This window comes from Gymnoscopelus microlampas (assembly GCF_963454915.1).
Source record: "Gymnoscopelus microlampas genome assembly, chromosome: 3".
Classification (NCBI taxonomy): Eukaryota; Metazoa; Chordata; class Actinopteri; order Myctophiformes; family Myctophidae; genus Gymnoscopelus; species Gymnoscopelus microlampas.
This window is the reverse complement of record NC_139940.1, coordinates 9,633,428-9,653,682: the sequence shown is the minus strand read 5'-3', so window position 1 is coordinate 9,653,682 and position 20,255 is coordinate 9,633,428. Positions and strand designations below refer to the sequence as shown.

The window sequence follows — 20,255 nt, the reverse complement described above, 5'->3', positions numbered from 1 at the left end:
GGCCCAGAAATAATAATAACCATTGGGGGGTCCAACTTGAAAACAATAATACAAATCAAAAATGTATTAAAAATCATTTCACTCTGCCTTCTCTCCTTCTCTGTCCCCAGACACTTTCACTTTCTCTCTCTCTCAGGGACATGCACAGATAGACTCTAGGAGGTGCTAGAGCACCTGCCCTTTGCCCTCTTGACCAGAAGTGCCCTTTTTTCCCCAGTTTACAGCCGGGGTCTTCAACAGGGGGTCCGGGACCCCTAGGGGGTCCTCAGAGTTACTACAGGGGGTCCGCCAAATCTTTATGTGATATGATTTTTCTTTTTACCTCAACCACTCGAAACCTAGCATCCCTTTTCTGAGGAGAACTTTAGCCAAAAATAGCCGATCTACAAGCCCACAACGCCTCGCAGCGCGAGGCGTTGTGGGCTTGTAGATCGGCTATTTTTGGCAAAGAGGTATAGGTGTCGAAGGAAAAAAGAGCAGACCAAGTAAACAAAAAAAAGTATAATTTACTTGAGCACCTGCCCCTCAAAATGTCTGTGCACGCCACTGCTCTCTCTCTCTCTGTCTCTGTCTCTCTCTCCGTCTCCCCCTCTCTCTCTCCCTCTGTCTCTCTCTCTCTCTCTCTTCCTCTCTCTCTCTCTGCTGTAGCAGTCAGTCATACTTACATTGGTGTTGCAGCCATTGTTGTCCTCAAAGCGCGTCTCAATTCTGATTCTGAACTTTGGCAGGAAGGACACCTAGAGGTTGAGGAGAGGAAAGGACAAGAGGGGAGTGCAGGGGGCGAGAAAGAGAGAGAGAGAGAGGTGGGTTACGTGCACTAAAATTGTGCGAGGACATGTTAAATGAAGAATATTATGAAGTCTGTGTGTGTGTGTGTGTGTGTGTGTGTGTGTGTGTGTGTGTGTGTGTGTGTGTGTGTGTGTGTGTGTGTGTGTGTGTGTGTGTGTGTGTGTGTGTGTGTGTGTGTGTGTGTGTGTGTGTACTTACTGTATACTCTGCAGCAGCGCACCAGTTCCATATGGGTAGAAAAGAACATGGTTACTGACACACTCTGCAACACACACACACACACACACACACACACACACACACACACACACACACACACACACACACACACACACACACACACACAGCCAGGCCTAGAGAAATGCTAGGCATGCGTTTACATCATACACAAGGCAGTAAATAATAGATCAGGTTTGTGGAAGCAGAGGTTAAAGTTAGATAAGCTTCTATATTATGCATCAGTGTGAGAATGATACCATGTATACTAAAACAAGTACACACCAACCCACATGCACACCAACCCACATGCACGCACACACACGCCCGAGCAGCTACATGGACGCACACATGAACGCGCACAGACACACACACGCACGCGCACGCACGCACGCACGCACGCACGCACGCACACACACACACACACTCACACACACACAGGAACACTACTAGAGTTCAAATTGGAGAGAAAAAGGGGTATTTTTTTATGTCGACACTAAATGTGAGAAAGAAAAAGTAAAGAAAGGTCACATATACAGGATTTTAGTATGCCCAGGTGGAGATTAAACACCACCACGCACGCACACACACACATCCGCATACTTGGTCTTCATATTGAGACGGGTAGATATGTAGGCACGGTTGAGAAGGATAGATTATGTGGTTTGTGTGATCTTAATAATAATTTAATTTTGTTGTACATGTACAATGACAATAAAGATCTATCTATCTAATGAAATTGAAAATGAAATGCATTTTGTTTTGTATTGTCCATTCTACAACTCTATCAGGCAGATACTTTTTAATAAGGTAGATCCTAAGTATGAATTTGTGTGGTTGGAGGATTCAGAGAAACTGAAATGTCTCTTTCAACATGACATTTTTTCATTTGCTTAATTTCTTGACAAGGCCTGGTCAATGAGGAGGAGGGCCATTTACATGTAAAATGGCATTGTCTTTTTTTATTTTGTTTATTTTGTTCATATAAGTACTGTACGCATGTTTTATTTAAGTGGTATGTTATAAGGAAGGACGTAATATGAACAGGAAGGACGGTTAATGGACTGTTAATGTTTTGTTTTCTTTCTTTGCAATGTGTCATATAATCCCATATGGGATGGGCCAAAATGGTAGCATGACACGAAAATACATTTTCATTCATTCATTCATTCATTCACACACACTGACCTGTGATGGTGTAAGGATAGAAGTTCCAGGCCTTCTCTGTCACATAGAAGAACCTGGGTACAAACGCCTTGACCCACGACGGAAGTTTACTGGAGAGAGAGAGAGAGAGAGAGAGAGAGAGACAGGGGGGGGAAAGGGAGAAAAAATGTATAATTAAAAAGAGAAATAGAGGAAAAACAAATAAGAGGAGCGAGAGAGGTTGAGCGATATGGAGATAGAGAGAGAAAGAAATACACAGAGCAGCAGTTCCCAACCTTTTCTGGATCAGAAAAGGTTGCACCTGAACATCTCAAAAGCGTTCGCGTGCACTTTCACAGCATGTTTGTGACACTGCCACATACATGTGTGAAATATTATATTTCTAGTATGGAAAGAAACATAACATACTTGGTGATAACAAAGGGAATATATTGGCTAAAAAGATGGTTGAATATTTAACCCATTAAGACCTGGAACTTTGTCATTTTTAGATTTGAGCTAAAAAGCATTATTTTACACTTTGGGCTATTCAAAAATAGCAGATATACAAGCTCATAGCGCGGCACCGAGTGCCGCGCTACGAGCTTGTAGATCTGCTATTTTTGAAAAATCTTGAAAATGTGTGCAAATCTTTGAGCATATATATTTTTAAAGCGAACATTTTTAACTAAAATCTTTGCTTCTTGGGGTCCCTGGAACAAAATATTTTGATGGGGGTCCGTGGCCAAATACATATACATTGTAGGGGTCCTTGACATGAAAAAGATTGAGCACCACTGATAATATGATATAGAAACATACGTTTTTCAGAAAACTGTTGGGATTTAGGAGACATGTAGAATCGGCTTCAGGTCTCAATGATTTAACACCTAAATGTACGGTTCACATAGGGGGCGCTGTGGGGAAAAAGCAGCACACGTAGTAAAAGTTACAAGGTATATAAAAAGAAGGTACGGTCATCTACGTCATTTTCGCTATCATGCAATTCCAGCCATCAGATTCGTCGCACCATGGGAGCCAGACTGCAGCCGGGAGTTTGGTGGAATGCATTGGAGTCAATGAGAGCCCGGTGGACCAGCTCATGAACAAAAACTATCTCTGAATGACTGAGACCTTTGTCTCATTGCTTATGGAAAAAAAGGAAGACATATCACACATTGTTTTCTGCTGTGTTGCTTTTTGATGTGTACACTGTATACGTTTATTGAGCTACAGTATCTAAAGAGCACAAAGTAAGTTTCCGAACGTGCCAAAGTATCGCGAGACTACTGCCGAGCCAGAAACCAGTGTTGCCATGTCCGCTTATTATAAGCGACTTTGGGCTATTTTTCGGCGAAGTTGCTCGTAAATATTGGTAGTTGCGGGTTGCTTTTTTTGGGCTTGCGTCTCAATGTTTCAATTATTTTGACGAGTGGTTCTCAATGATTCATATGTATTTGTCCCTAACCCCCATTTAAAACATCTTAAAATATCCCACATTTTATTTCAAGATTTCTTGAAAATAGCAGATCTACAAGCTCACAATGTGTTGTATCGCGACGCGTTGTGAGCTTGTAGACCTGCTATTTTCAATGTATACAGTATATAGGTTTAAAAGTGCTCATAATGGCCTATAGTGCCCTAGTTGCTTCTTTTGGGCTTGTTTTCCTAGACATGGTTGCTTATTTCTCTCCCAAAATCTGGCAACACTGCCAGAAACGATACATGCTGCTGTTTGGATGCCTCAATAAAATTATACAGAGTGCACATCGAAAAAAAATGTATTGGAAAAAAACCTGTGATATGTTTTCTTTTATATTCCTGAACCGATTAACTGACAAAGGACGCAGTAAAAAAATATATAGTGTTTGTTCTCAAGCTGGTCCAGCCAGATGCCATAGACTTCAATGTCTTTCACCAAACTTCTGGTTCCAGCTTTGGCTCCGATGCGTGTCAATGGCAGGCCCGTAGGCTGTACCTTCTTAATTATAGCCTTGAAAAGTTCCAGGAAGTGATGTAGAACTGGCAGACCAGGGGATCAAAGTCTTCTCCTTTAAGACTATTTTTACTCCAGAGGTGAATTCTCAGAAACTTGGAAGAGCAGTCCTGAGCTTTCTCCACTCTACTGATCTGTATTCTAAAGTATAGGGTAAAACAGTAAACACCCCTCGCCTGTGGAGGGCAGCATTACACCTGTCAGTGTACAGCCTGCCGGAAACCAAACAGAAGAAGAAGAAGAAGAAGAAGAAGGAAGTGATGTACCAGGAACATCTATAAAGGTGCAGGAAGTGGGCCGGCCCAGGGTTCCATTTTAGGTGTGAAAAGAATGTTTGGTGTGGTGGTTTGAAAAAGAGTCTCTTTTAAGCCTACACTGTAAACCAAATCAGAACGTTTTAAACCACTGAATATTGTGGCCAATGAACTTTAAGACCCGAATAAGGGTCGAAAGAAGATATTCTGATGCTTTATATTCTGTTGATACATAACTAGAGGTTACGAATGTAACCCCGGTTTTAGTAGGTTTGGAGTTTACTACTCACTATGGGATATCAGCGCCCCCAGGCGATGTACAGAGCAACACACACGCTCCCGATGCCAATTCACTGATTGGCTTAGGGTATGTCACGAGTCCGGAAGACCCGGGAGTACAAAAGCTCCACGTGACATAGGCTCTTCCTCTTAACATTCACCTCTCTGCATGCCAAATGCGCACAGAAAGGGGTGTCTGGTGAGTAGTAAACTCCAAACCTACTAAAACCGGGGTTACATTCGTAACCTCTAGTTTTACCACGGTTTTCCGTTTACTACTCACTATGGGATTCATAAACCCCCCTTGAGGTAATGAGCCACACAACCCTGACAGGCCCGCACGCCCCTCAGCCCCTAGGTCCCGCCCACACGGACGTGACCTACGGCCCCACGGGCGCCCCCAACCCACCGGGCTGGGGCGCGGGATAGATAATAAAGACTAGGCCCTGACAGGCTCCAGAGTCCGCCTATTTACTAACAGGCAGACACAGGCCTGCCTCATAACTCAATATGAGGAACAGGGCCCCATCTCCTGGGAGCCAGCCCAGCTGGTCTCATGGAAACCCCAGAGGAAGTCGAGAGATAGGGAGAAAAGCCCCAAGCCTACTCCCTTCCCTTCACTGGCCTGGAGGCATCTGCTACACCTAGGACCGCGCGCGCCAAGGACGCCGCCGCCACGTCCAGGCTGTAAAAGGCCGCAAAAGTCGAAGGAGACGACCAATTTGCCGCTGCACAGATCTCCTGGATCGAAGCCCCCTTGCAGAGAGCCCAGGACGTAGCCATGCCTCTAGTAGAGTGGGCCCTCAGACCCCCCGGGACTGGGGCCCCACTGCTGACATAAGCTAGCTTAACGGCATCTCGGATCCATCTAGAAAGCGTCGTCTTAGTGACCGCCTTCCTCTGAACCCCCACGCCAAAAGAGACAAAGAGTTGCGTCGATGAACGATTGGCCGCTGTCCTCTGACAATAGAGCTTCAGGGCTCTCACTGGACAGAGACAATGCAACCGCTTATCCTCCGCCGAAACGAAGGGAGGCGGATGAAAAGCCACCAACTCAACCGGGTCTGGGGCCACCACCCCGGTCTTTGTAACGAACGTCAGGTCGGGTTTAAGCAAAACCCTTCTGTCGTTGTTCAGGAACTTCATGCACTCCGGACTCACCGAGAGCGCGTGCATGTCGCTGACCCGTTTAGCCGTAGACAGGGCCACCAAGAGGACCGTTTTGAGACTGACGATCCTCAAATCAGCAGACTCAAAAGGCTCGAACGGGGGACGGCACAGTGCATCCAGCACCACCGTCAGATCCCAGACTGGGAACAGTGGCCTGTTAACCGGTCTAGCTCTCCTGGCGCCGCAACCGGCGCACTAATGGATGCTGGCCCACCGTCTTGCCATCGAACGCCTCGTGGCAAGCCGAATGGCCGATAAATACACCTTTACTGCTGAGAAGGATAAATCCCGGGCTAACCTTTTTTGTAGAAAGTGAGAATGCTACACACCGAGGCCTGGAAAGCCATCACCACCGGTGACTGCTCCAGACACCAAGATGCGAACATATTCCATCTAACATCATAAGCATTCCTCGTGGACACGGCCCTCGCGCCCTGAATGGTAGCCACCACGTCAGCGGGGGGGCCACACGAGCTTAAAATTGCCCTCTTCACGGGCCAACCCACAGGTCTAGGTCCTGAGGGCGTCCGTGGGACACCTCGTCCCCTCCCTGCCGCAGCAGGTCCACGAGGACAGGGAGGGCCAGAGGCACGTCTTAAAGGAGCGGAGTTATCTCCGATCTCCACGTGCCCCACGCTGGGACCACCAGCAACACCGACAAACCCAGGAGTCTGATCCTCTCCAACGTAGGAAGGATCAACTCCATTGGCGGGAAGGCATAAAGCAGTTCGCTCGGCCAACTGTGTGCCAAGGCGTCCATGCCCATGGAGCGGTCCCCCGCCTTCACTGAGAAAAAACGAGAACACTTTGCGTTCTCTTCGGAAGCAAACAAATCGATCTGGGGGCGGCCGAACCTACACCAGATTTGGTCCGCCACTTTCGGATCGAAAACCACTCTCCGTAACTGAGACCGCCTCTGGACAGCAGGTCCGCTCCGCGGTTCTGGAGGCCCGGCACATGAGACGCCTGTATGGATGCGAGTCGTGAGTCGCACCATAGCGTCATCTGCGCGCTAGACCGTCCAACACGAAATCACAGCTCCTATACTGACCCCCTGGGACAGAAAGGTTGCTCGTGACCCTGGTCTGAGTGCCTCCATGCACCATGGAGACACCGTCACTGAGCGACGACCTGAGGTGGGCGGGATCCGAAGAGCCCTCAGCCACCTCTGAGCAGGTCCCATGTAGAGCCTGCCTTAGCGGATTAAGTGAGTGGCCGAAGCCAGAAGACCCACCGCTTAAATGCATTGTTTGTAAGTAACTTGACGCCCCTGGCGGAAAGACCTCACAAAGCCAAAACGCTGTCTATCCTCTCCTTGGATAGGCGTGCCCTGAGCGTGTTCGAGTCCAGCGAGATCCCCAAGAAGGTGGCCCGCTGGGACGGAACCAGAACGCTCATCTGGGCGTTGATTGTGAAACCCAGTGACGTCAGGTGGGAGATGGCCACGGTCGTGTGCCGCGCCACCTCCCACTCCGAGCCCGCGGCTATTAACCAGACGTCGATGTAGGTCGACAGACGGATTCCCTGTCTCCGTAGTGGAGCAATGGCCGCATTGGTACACTTTACGAACACCCGCGGGCTCAACGACATACCAAAAGGGAGAACCATGTACTCGTACACTTCCCCTTTGTAGCCGAAGTGCAGGAAATTTCTGTGTGGAGGCCAGATTGGAACGTGGAGGCAAGCAACCTAGAGGTCGATGCCCGTCCACCAGTGCCCCTGACGTACCGTTCGCAACGGCTTCACGGTCGTCAACATTGAAAAGGAACCCATTAGGCACTTGTTGAGGCCCTTCAGATTCAGAGAGGGCCGTACGCCCCCCCCCCCCCCTTTTCTTCTCATCAGAAAAAAGTTTTGAACAGAAAACCCCAGTTGGTTCTGTTTCGTAGATATTTCTCTGATGACGCCCTTGCTCAGGAGAGAGGCCTCCTCTCTCAGAGTCAAGGCTGCTTCTATCTTCCGTTTGAGAGAGAAACACTCGTCAGACATAGGAAGTAACACAAGGCATATGGAAAACACACCAGTGCAACCACAATGTGTTGTTGTTGTTGTTCAGGGGAGCTGATCAGTACAACCACAGTGTGTTACTGCTGTACTGAGCTTAACCAGTAAAAAACACAGTGCAACGCTGATGTACTGGGAAAGTAAACAGATTCGGATTGCAACCCTCCCAAAAGCTGCTCACCGAGCGAGCGAGTCGGGAGGGGGCGCCGCTGTTATCAGTCCCGTGGACAACGTGCCCGTTTCCACTGGGACCGATGACGTCGCCACGCGGTCCAGTGGACTCGTACTGTGGCGTCCGCTAGTGTCTACCATGCTGTGAAACAGGCCTGACAGGCACAACGGCTCATAGGAGGTCATCGACCCGGGGACCCCCTGGGACCCCTAGCGTCGTGACCTCCTGACCGGGACTGGATAATGTGCTTGTGTATTTTAGGACATTGTTAATGGAACAAAATAAAGCACAGAGACAGTATAAACAACATAAACAGTTTCAACATACTCTTATGAAAAACCCTTTATGTGTGTCTCAAAGCACAATGTGCTCATAGGAGGTCATCGACCCGGGGACCCCCTGGGACCCCTAGCGTCGTGACCTCCTGGCCGGGGCCGGATAATGTGCTTGTGTATTTTAGGACATTTTTAATGGACCAAAATAAAGCACATAGACAGTGAAAGCAACATAAACAGTTTTAACATACTCTTATGAAAAACCCTTTATGTGTGTCTCAAAGCCCAATGGGCTCATAGGAGGTCATCGACCCGGGGACCCCCTGGGACCCCTAGCGTCGTGACCTCCTGACCAGGGCAGGATAATGTGCTTGTGTATTTTAGGACATTGTTAATGGAACAAAATAAAGCACAGAGACAGTATAAACAGCATAAACAGGTTTAACATACTCTTATGGAAAACAATTTATGTCTGTCTCAAAGCACAAAGTGCTCATAGGAGGCCATCGACCCGGGGACCCCCTGGGACCCCCAGCGTTGTGACCTCCTGACCGGGGCAGGATAATATGCTTGTGTATTTTAGGACATTTTTAATGAAACAAAATAAAGCACAGAGACAGTGTAATCAACATAAACAGTTTTACATACTCTTATGAAAACAATTTATGTGTGTCTCAAGCACCCGATGAACCGGAGCCTCCATCGTGGTAGTGCAGACAAAGGGCTAACTAGCTTAGCTTGTAAGCTCATCCTAGCCTAGTCTAGCCTAGCTACAGGTCGCTTTAAGCCTTTAGCTGCTACCTGAAGCTGTTTGGCTAACCAAGAGCTATGGCCACCGCAGCGTTGTTTTTAGGGGGGGGCTGGCTAAGCGCTGCACCAAAACAACACTGCTCTTTAACTGTGTCGATGTTAGTGAGGCTAATTAGCCGCTACGTGAAACAACAGCAGCCAGACTGGAGGCTATGCTAACCTAGCAGGTACCACAGCTGGTGACGGCTAACTCACCAGGAATGAGGAGACGTTGACATCCGTTTCCATGAAACAGGTGACCTAATCCACCGTTAGGGACAGTGAAGAGAAGTAGCGCTGGTCCTGACGGTAAACGCGTGGGGGTCACGTGACTGAGTACGGAAGCATCCCACGCTGCTCCCTTGGTGTTCACAAAGTCCGTCGCCATCTTATCTAGGCCCCTTGGCCTGGCTGGGGGAGGCGACGGAGCCGCCTTCCCTGAAGGAAGCGCTCTGTCGCCCCCCAGAGGCTGGCGTGACACGGTACTCAACAGATTGTAAACACAGCGGGTCACTGGGTCCGACCCTTGACCCGGCGGCCATTTGTGAACCCTCCGTCCCACAGTGACGCTCTGGCGCCCCCTAGTGGACAGAGGGTACAAACCGGCGTGGCCGGGCTACCTAGTTTAGCTTTAGCTTAGCCTAGCTTAGCTTATTCTAGCTACAGGTAGCACTTAGCTTTCAGCTGACCAGCTCGTAAGGTTTACATTACCTGCATTTTATTCAAGCATGTCTACAATGTATCCCAGCAGCGTTTGGAAAGTCGCCAAGGGACAGTCCAAGCGCTTTGGGCTTATAAGGGGGGGTTATCAACACGGGGACCACCTAGTGATCCCAATGAGTCGATGCCCCCCGACCGGCGTGGCCGGGCTACCTAGTTTAGCTTTAGCTTAGCCTAGTTTAGCCTTTAGCTTAGCCTAGCTTAGCTTATTCTAGCTACAGGTAGCACTTAGCTTTCAGCTGACCAGCTCGTAAGGTTTACATTACCTGCATTTTATTCAAGCATGTCTACAATGTATCCCAGCAGCGTTTGGAAAGTCGCCAAGGGACAGTCCAAGCGCTTTGGGCTTATAAGGGGGGGTTATCAACACGGGGACCACCTAGTGATCCCAATGAGTCGATGCCCCCCGACAGTTGTTGAAAACAGGCAGAGAAGTATCCCATCAGTGTCTATCATGCTGTCAAGTCAGGCCTGACAGGCACAATGGGCTTATTAGAGGAGGCCATCAACGCCCGGGGACCACCTGGGACCCCTAGCGTCGTGACCTCCTGACCGGGGCTGGATATTGTGCTTGTGTATTTTGGGAATTTTTAATGGAACAAAATAAAGCACAGAGACAGTGGAAACAGCATAAACAGTTCAACATACTCTTATGAAAACGTTTTATGTGTCTCAAAGCACCCGATGAATCTTTTCGCGGTTGCTCTTCATCCAGGAGCCCTCACGCTGGATGTCGGCGTATAGTCTCGTCCTTCATGGTACAGACGCCGGCCAGAGGAGGCTAACGAGCTGGTGTTGTCCTAGCGAGCAAGCTAAGCTAGAACAGCGCTGCTAACAACCTGTTGCTTAGTGAGGCTAGCCATTCGTTGAAACCAGCCGCCACAGGATCGAGGATCTCTTCCTCGGTGGAGGCCTCACCGTTGTCTCGTCTAGTCCAGCCGACCAGGGTCCTAGCCCTGACAAGCCGAGCGTTGAGTTGAGGAACGGTGAACATCGCGCAGTTCGGGCACGCATCTGGCTCGCCCGGGTGGGTCCCGGCGCAGAACGCGTGATCGACCCCCCAGCAGTGGATGCAGACGCGGTGGGGGTCGTCTGCGGCGACGAGGAGGTCGCTTTCCGCGAACCTGCCACTCCACGGTGGTTTCATCTTGGTCCTCGGTCTGGGAAAACAACAGGCTAAAGGCCTAGCTAGTAGCCTAGCTCCTAGCGTTAGCCTAGCAACTCGGTTAGCTTACATAGCCGCTAACCGGCGTTTTTTCAAAACAGACCAAGAATGAATGAAAACACTTAGAAGATAATTCAGGAAAATTTTTATATAAGTCTCGGGAGATGACTTATAAGTAGCAAGATTTTTCCCGTGGGGAATACTCCTTATTCCCGCTTTGGGTTACGTTGAAAAAATCTTTATACTTAACTGTTGTGTGTGATAGCTGTCTGCGCATTCGCATGCAGAGTGGTGAAAAGAGGAAGAGCCTATGTCACGTGGAGCTTTTGTACTCCCGGGTCTTCCGGACTCGTGACATACCCTAAGCCAATCAGTGAATTGGCATCGGGAGCGTGTGTGTTGCTCTGTACATCGCCTGGGGGCGCTGATATCCCATAGTGAGTAGTAAACGGAAAACCGTGGTAAAACAACAAAACAAAGGAACCTCTCAGGGCCTCCTGACATAAAGGTTGGGTGAGAGGTTTTCTGACTTTGAGGATTACTAGATTTTTGGACAGTAAGAAGATCAGCAGTTTTTGTTGGATTATTCTTGGATTACTTTTGGAATATATTCTCATTGGAGACATTTAAAGGAACTTGTTTGTTTACTTTAATGATCAATCAATGGATCGTGTTTCGGCTTGAATCAATGGAACCAACACCGTATACAGTAAGTTCATATTTATCTGTATCAAAATGTCAAGGTTTTAAACAAAAGCATACCGAGACATTTTATTTATTTTACATTTTGTTTTTCTACTGTATATTAGTATCACTAAAGTCTGAAGGGTTTTGACAATAGGCTCTATGCACAGCAGCCATTTTGGAGAAACATTGGGCATCCTCTTACTTCCTTCACAGGTGTTACCAATGATACTAATGAAGGCTCTGTTCCATTCTGGCCAAACAGAGTCAGGGTGCTGAGGTTGTGCATGTTGGCTCACTAGAAATACTAGTGGGTCTCAAAGTGTGGTCCAGTGACCCTCATGGTTCCTTGAGAGAGTTATGGGGGTCCTTGAAATTAAAAAGTTAGAGAACCACTGCGCTACACTAAATGGAACAGAGCCTTCATTAGTGTCATTGGTAACACCTGTGAAGGAAGCAAGGAAGGGGCCCAATTTCTGTCCAATATGGCTGCTGTGCATAGAGCCTATTATTTGATGGCCCTCTTGCAACATCCTCATGGCCCACCAGTGGGCCCCAGCCCACAGGTTGGAAATCACTGAATTAGAGAGGTTGAGCGAGATAGAGATAGAGAGAGGCAGAAATATGGAGGGAGAGGGAGAGGGGGTGGTGGTGGTGGAGAGACAGAGTGATGGAAGTGGAGCACGCCTAAGTGCTTTTGGTGTCATTTCTAGCTGAATTAGCCACAGGCAGGTCTGAGTACGGCCTTCATTTGTACGGCTTACATTCACACAATTACATCGAGTGGTGATAGATCTGACTGGAACTGCACTGGGTCACACTGAGTCAACACCACTGCACTGCAATCTACTTACTCTGCCGTGTGTGTGTGTGTGTGTGTGTGTGTGTGTGTGTGTGTGTGTGTGTGTGTGTGTGTGTGTGTGTGTGTGTGTGCGTGTGTGTCTGCATTATGTTCACTATGTGCATTTGAGCTTGCATACTGTAGGTCATTGGTTCTCAAAGTGGGGTCCGGGGACCCCCAGGGGTCCTTGAGGGAGTTCCAGGGGGTCCTAAATGATAGATTAGGCACCAAATGGACCCTTATGGGTCTGTAACTCTGAGAATGTACAAATGGAACCAAATGGACCCTAACGGGACAAATGGAACCAAATGGACCCTAACGGGACAAATGGAACCAAATGGACCCTAACGGGTCCATTTGGTTCCATTTGTACACTCTCAGAGTTAAATTGACATAGATTTTACAATAAATTGCGGTCCAAGTGATAGAAATGGCATTAAATGGGGGTCTGTAGCCCTAATGCATGTCAAACTGGGGGTCCTTGAAATTAAAATGGTTGAGAATCACTGCTAGAGCCGTAAAAACATCTTCTATTATGGGGGTCCCTGGCATATCTTTTGAAATGGGGGTCCGCGGCCTAATAAGTTTCAATTTGGAACCCCTGCTGTAGGTGAATGTCTGTCTGTGTGTACTTGTATTACAATACTTGCGAGGGCCAAATGTCCCCCATAAGTAGTAGAATTAGAGAAATAGACGTTGTGAGGACAATTTTCACGGTTCTCATAAGATAAATTTTTTAATGGATAAAACTGTCTTCACTCACAGCCAGAGTATTTATTGAGATTGATACCTGAAGGTCAGTGCAAACATTGCATTCTCAATAAACACTCTGTGAGTGAAGACAGTGTGCGGAATTACTTTTTTTCATGCATTGACTGCCTGCCCTGCTCCTACGCACCTGTCCTTGAAGTACCTACACTAGGTGTGCAGAAGAACCTGTTTCTTTTTTTAGTTAAAGTATGGCTTAAGTAGCTGAGAGTTGGCATTTTTAGAGGTTAGATTTATAGCTTGGGGTTGGAGTTGGAGTTATGCTTTTAGCCTTTGGCATTTAGAGGTCATAGGTTTATGGGTTGGGGTTGGAGTTGGAGTTATGCCTGATTTATACTTGTCGCGCACCAAAAAAAGCAGATCTACAAGTTCACAACCTTTCGCCCTGTGACACATCGTGAACTTGTATATCTGTATTTTTTGTTTTGACGATTTTTACCCCTTTTTCTCCCCAATGTAGTCGTTGTGCCAATTGATTCCTCCCCACACACATTCCTGTGTTGTCACTGCTGCTGTATCCTACTGACTCACCTGCCAGTGAGGAGCCCCCACCAGGAGGACGTAGAGCCTTGGTTCTATACTCCTCCCGCCCAACACTCCTTGCTGACAGGTGCAGCCTCCAGCCCGTAGGAGTACATGCAGAGACACCCTCCCCTCCCCCGAACATGGGCTAATTGGGTTTGTATAGACCAGGGGTTTTCAACTGATTTTGACCCAGGGACCACCATCCTGACTAAGAGCAACCTGGGGACCACCACTATTGTGTGTGGCGGGTCCATCATAGACCCACCCCACACAGTAGTGGTGGGGGGTTCATGCACCACAGGGAGCTGGAGAAAATAGCTATAATATCAATATAATATCTAATAAAATACAGTGATTTTGTTTGAATATGATGGAATATGATTAAGGATTACTGTGATTATGGTAAGCTCACATTTCATATCACACACACCATACTGTAAGTTATTAAAATTATACCGGTATAGACGCTTGAAAAGCCGGACGCGCCGTGATGGATTTGAACCCACAACCTCCGCGGTGGTGGATAGATACTTTTCCCACTGCGATACCTGAGTGCCTGATATTTTCACTCTTATGGGTTAGGGTTAAAAATGTTAAGAAATTGCTTTCCTAAAATACAGTGCGTGGATTTTGACAGCACATTTTGAATTAGTTTTAGTCATAGTCTTGTAGATCGTCTATTTTCAGAGCACAACACCCGAGCGCAACCAAGCATAAAATGACTTGTCTTTTAGTTCTACTGGATCTCTTCTCCACTAGTCCCTCACTAACATTTTAGTCTAGTTTTTATTTGTTGTGGAAATTGTCAATATATTTAGTCTTAGTTTTAGTCATCGTAGTTTAGTTTTTATTTAGTTTTCGGCAGTGAAAAAAGGTAGTCGACCAACATTTTTCATCATAGTTTTAGTCGACGAAATCAACACTGGTGTTGTGTGTGTGTGCGTGCGTGTGTGTGTGTGTGTGTGTGTGTGTGTGTGTGTGTGTGTGTGTGTGTGTGTGTGTGTGTGTGTGTGTGTGTGTGTGTGTGTGTGTGTGTGTGTGTGTGTGTGTGTGTGTGTGTGTGTGTGTGTGTGTGTGTGTGTGTGTGTGTGTGTGTGTGTGTGTGTTGATGTGCTCATTGTGCTAAACCGTGGTGACCTCTCATACCTGTTGAGGTAAATGCGTTTCTCGGTGAGCTGCCCCAGGCCGTGTTGAGGGTGGTTTTCCGGTTCATTCTTCACCACCTCCACACCTTCTCCACCGCCACTCTGCTCACTGCTGTGTTTGCTGATCATGTACAGCTGACCTATCTTATACTGGAAACACACAGAGAGACAGAGAGGAGCAAAGGATCATGATGGGATAACACACGCCAACAAGGTGGTGCATTATTAATTATCATACAGATAGTGTCGGATCGGCTCAGTGGTCTGTTGTGGTTGGAGTGTCCGGCCATGAGATTGGGAGGTCGGGGGTTCAAGCCCCACGGCCGAGTCGTACCGATGACAATGAAAATGGTACCCGATACCCCCCTGCTTGGCACTCAGCATCGAGGGTTAGATCGGGACGCATCATGTGTCATTTTAGATGTCTTTGGGCTATTCAAAAATAGCAGATATACAAGCTCATAGCGCGGCACCGAGTGCCGCGCTATGAGCTTGCAGATCTGCTATTTTTGAAAAATCTAGAACATTTTTGCAAATCTTTGAATATATATATTTTTAAAGCTAACATTTGTAGCTGTCAAACGTCTCAACAAATGTCTTAATTTTTCTGAAGAACTATCGTTGCTATATCAGTGGTGCTCAAACTTCTTCTTGTCAAGGACCCCCAAATGGTGTTTTTTTGGCCGCCGATCCCCATCAAGATATGTTGTTCCGGTGACCCCCCAGAAGCAAAGATTTGAGTGAAAAATGTTGTTTCAAAAACATAATATGCATTCAACACAAATGTTCAAGATTTAAAAAAAAATTGCAGATATACAAGCCCATAGCGCGGCACCGAGTGCCGTGCTATGGGCTTGTAGATCTGCTATTTTTGAATAGCCAAAGTATAAACATAATGCTTATACCTTAAATCTAAAAATGACACAGATGCGTTCCCGGATTTAATGGGTTAAAGATGGTATTTGATGAATCAAACTTAAATGATTATGGACATCATGCTGTTTGTTTGGTTTTGAACTACCCCCACAATCCAAATCTGATCCACTCGGATATAGGGATTAAAAAGTAACACATGGAGCCCAGGAAGGACACATGACCTCCTGGTGGAGTTAACTACATTGTATATTGTACGCCCCCTCACCCCCCCCCCCCCCCCCCCCAAATCTCTTGTGTTTTTCATCATTACAATCTTTCTACAGTAAATATGGAATTAATTATGCTACCCCCGTGCTTTCGCAATAAATACGCTCTGTGTGAAACGGCAATAAAGCAGATGCGTAATTAAAATATTGTAATTGAGGAAGAAAGGAGGAGGGGGGGTAGAGGGAGAGAGAGAGAGAGAGAGAGGGAGGAAGGGGGGGTAGAGAGAGATGCATTGGTTTGTCATCTCACTCGTGGCTCCTTCACTTTATCGGGACACTCCTGCTTCTCTTTCCAATTACTGAGGAATGTCAACATTCAATATTTACTTATCGTGTATTCATGGCCCGTAATTAATCATAAAGATGGATGCTTTTAAACACCGGGGGCGACTAACAGGCTCTCAGCCAGGCAGCCTCCCATTTGGAAGATCCCCGCCCCCCCCCCAACCCCTCCCTTCTTTCCATGCACTCTACTGTAAACTGTAGCGGTCGTGGAAGAAGTGAAAGTACTCAGATGTGACAACAATTTTCAATTAAAAAAAAAGTGGAGTAAAAAAGGACAATAATTGCCTCTGAGATGTAGTGGAGTAGTGGAAGTATAATGTTTTGAAAAATGTAAATACTCAAGTAAAGTGAAGAGTACCTCAAAAGTACAGTACTTGAGTAAATCACCTCTGTTGGGAGGAAACCCTATTATGTCCAAAACCTTTCAGGATTCACATTCAAAAATAGCAAAGGTAGCAGATCTGCATGCTCAAAACTTGCGCTTGCTAGTTTTGAGCATGCAGATCTGCTACTTTTGGTGCTTTTTGTGTGATGCTGCAGTATGATCAAGCGGTGCGTTCACTTACGAAAAAAACACGTGGTTTTGATGCGCTGACTTGTCGCATGGCTTCATGGCTTCACCCCTACTCCCATGCAACAAGTCAGCGCATCAAAACCACGTGACTTCCATAGGGCAGGGGTCTTCAACCTTTTCAGGCCAAGGACCCCCTAACTGAGAGAGAGAGATGAAGCAGGGACCCCCACTATATATTACATCAAATTGTGTTGCAGATTAAAGCTTTTCATAGATGTTGGAGTCATATTAATGTGTATTTTCTGACATTTAACGACTTAAACCATCGATACTTAGTAAACTTTCACTCTGTACTTGGTCTGCTCTTTTTTCCCCTCTTTGCCGAAAATAGCAGATCTACAAGCTCACAACGCCTCGCCCTGCGAGGCGTTGTGAGCTTGTAGATCTGCTATTTTCGGCTTAAGTTGTCCTTAGAATAGGGATGCTAGGGTTCAAGTGGTTAATGTAAAAAACAATGATCCTATCACACAGAGATTTGGCGGACCCCCTGTAGCAACTCTGAGGACCTCCTAGGGGTCCCGGACCCCCTGTTGAAGACCCCTGCCATAGGGAATGAATTGAAACGGCTTCACCCCCCCCCCCTATGAAGCATGCGTAAAGCCTGTGTCGAGTGTTTTAACTGTTTGTACGAGGCCTTAGAATTATGGCCATAAGAGGTTTCTGCATGCCCAGCGGCGACGAAATGTACTTAGTTTACGTTCCACCACTGCATGCCGCTGACAGGCCCAGGGTGATAAGCGACGGGAATTGAGAAATCCGGAAAGAACGGGCCATCATCACCTTGATGATGTTTGCCCTCTCCCTCCTTTATGTCTGTGCTAACACAAAGGACGGGGGGAGGCCAGGACTTTACGGTCCATTGTGTTTGACGTGTGCTCATGAGCAAGATAAAACGGATCACAGGCAGGGTGATGACACAGACTTTGACCCAAGATTAACAGCTTGAACCCTATGGCGTCACTAATCTGGGGGAGGGGGGGGGGGATTCGGCTGGTGACGTTGTCGCCAGTGGTGGAAAAAGTACTCAAATGTTTTACTTAAGTGAAAGTATCAATACTGCAATGTAGAAGTACTCTGTTAGTAAAAGTCCAGAATTCAAAATTGACTTGAGTAAAAGTACAGAAGTATTGTTATCAAAATGTACTTAAAGTATCAAACCTAAAAGTACTAAAATGTTTGAAAATAGCAGATCTTCAAGCTCACAACGCGTCGCATCACGGCGCGTTGTGAGCTTGAAGATCGAACTACAGTAGGAACCTCTTGGTTCCCATCCGGCCGATAAACTACAAACTACTCTGCTACATATATACAAACACTTTTCTCTTGATATGTTGTATAGTGTTTTTAATGCAATCTTTTTTTTAATGTTTACTTTACTTTTTATTTGTTTTGTTTTTAAATACTAATATAACTCTAATAGTATGTGTAATGTAAACCAGTCGTTCTCAAACTTTTTCATGTCAAGGACCCCCAAATTGACACTTATTAGCCCACGGACCCCCATTTCAAAAGATATGCCAGGGACCCCCATAAGAGAAGATTTTTTAAGGCTCTAGCAGTGATTCTCAACCATTTTAATGTCAAGGACCCCCAGTTTGACATGCATTAGGGCTACAGTCCCCCATTTAATGGCATTTCTATCACTTGGACCGCAATTTATATTGTAAAATCTATGTCAATTTAACTCGGAGAGTGTACAAATGGAACCAAATGATCCTGTTAGGGTCCATTTGGTTCCATTTGTACACTCTCAGAGTTACAGACCCATAAGTACGGAGCCCCTAAAGGGCCATGCTGCATGATGTGGGAACGTCCTAGGATCTCGAGCGCTCAAGTTAATAAGACGTTAGAACGACAAACATGTCGTTAGAACGAGATAAAAAAAAACCCTGCAGCATGGCCCTTTAGGGGCTCCGTACATAAGGGTCCATTTGGTGCCTAATCTATCATTTAGCGGGGGACCCCCTGGAACTCCCTCAAGGACCCCTGGGGGTCCCCGGACCCCACTTTGAGAACCAATGTCCTGGGGTTTCTTACCTCACCAGCACAACTATATTCTGTTATCTTTCCTAGGAAAGAAGTACTATACTGTGTATACTACTTGTGTATAATTGTGTTTAATAATAAATGTGTATACATATTTATTATTAAACACAATTATACACAAGTAGTATTATACATAATATGATCCTATCGTGCAAAAACAAATATACAGTATGTATTTTCACACAGAGGCCAGTTGAGTTTTACGCAGCATGCTACGCTAATACAATGTGCTTGAACGGCTGATCGTCAGCAGTGAGGATTTCAGAGTTGTTTTCATATCAAACAATGAGTCAACGTTCACGTCACATGTTGTTCTAATGACCTCAGACTCTCCAGCTCAGTGTAAATAACACTGATGTGAATTATCTCTCTGTAACACAGACAGAAGCACCCAGACAGGAAATGACACTCACTCAAGTAAAGTACTTGTGTACAAACTGAGGTACTTTTACTTTAGTTTGAGTGTTTCCATTGTTATTATTTATTAATGAATTATTTGGCGGCGTTAGTTACTAGTTACTTTGCAGATTTAGGTTACTATTATAAAACATACATTAACCAGCCACTCAAGACATATTTTATACTTTATCCACATTGTGTTACTCTTACGTAAGTAAAAAATAAAATATTTCCACCACTGACAAGAATGGAAAACGGTTGCGTCACACTGACAGCTGTGTTGTTGGCGAACGTGTCTTTGCAAAGTCAGACATCAGTTAGACAATGTGCTTTGTAAAGTAGACATCAGCCAGACAACATAATTGCTTTGGGGGATAGTAGCTATTCAGACTAATGACGCAAAATTGAAATAGACTTCTTAAAGAAAAATCATTGCAGAAGCTATGTGGCACTCAACCTTTCATTTTTTTTCCCCCACAAAAAGAAAAAAAAAAAGAAAACTTAACATGTATTATTAACACTGTATAATTATAGTTATAAGCGCTCTTAAATACTCACAATGCTTTATGGCAATAATAATCATAAATCTTATAATGATTTATAAGGTTATAAGTGCTCTATAAACCGATTATAATGATGAGTAATTACATGTACAGTATAAGCAGTCATAAGTACTCATAATTATTATAATGCATTATAAGTATGTTTGTAATAGATTATAGACATAATGGGCTTCATAGAAAGTGTTGGCAAATAACAAGACTGTCCTGGGCTGCCCCACTAACAGTTGTCTCTCCTCTCTTTCTCTTTTTTAGAAAGCTTATAGAGAGAGAGACAGCGCTCAGATTGAACTTGGGGGCAGCCTGGGGCG

The 20,255-nt window shown here is 46.0% G+C and overlaps 1 protein-coding gene across 3 annotated transcripts in view; it reads right to left on the bottom strand.

The window, feature by feature from the left end:
• The window catches only part of pitpnc1b (phosphatidylinositol transfer protein cytoplasmic 1b), a 55,897-nt gene that overhangs the window by 20,501 nt on the left and 15,141 nt on the right, over window positions 1-20,255 (bottom strand). For all 3 annotated transcript variants that reach the window (XR_014600159.1, XM_084049156.1, XM_084049155.1), the window contains 3 exons: window positions 14,940-15,088; window positions 2,186-2,282; window positions 666-737 (listed from right to left, as the gene is read on the bottom strand). Coding sequence is in view for 2 of the 3 variants with exons in the window: in XM_084049156.1 (XP_083905282.1) it covers window positions 666-737; window positions 2,186-2,282; window positions 14,940-15,088 (318 nt within the window). In the remaining variant the exon portion in view is untranslated. The remainder of the gene's footprint in view (window positions 1-665; window positions 738-2,185; window positions 2,283-14,939; window positions 15,089-20,255) is intronic.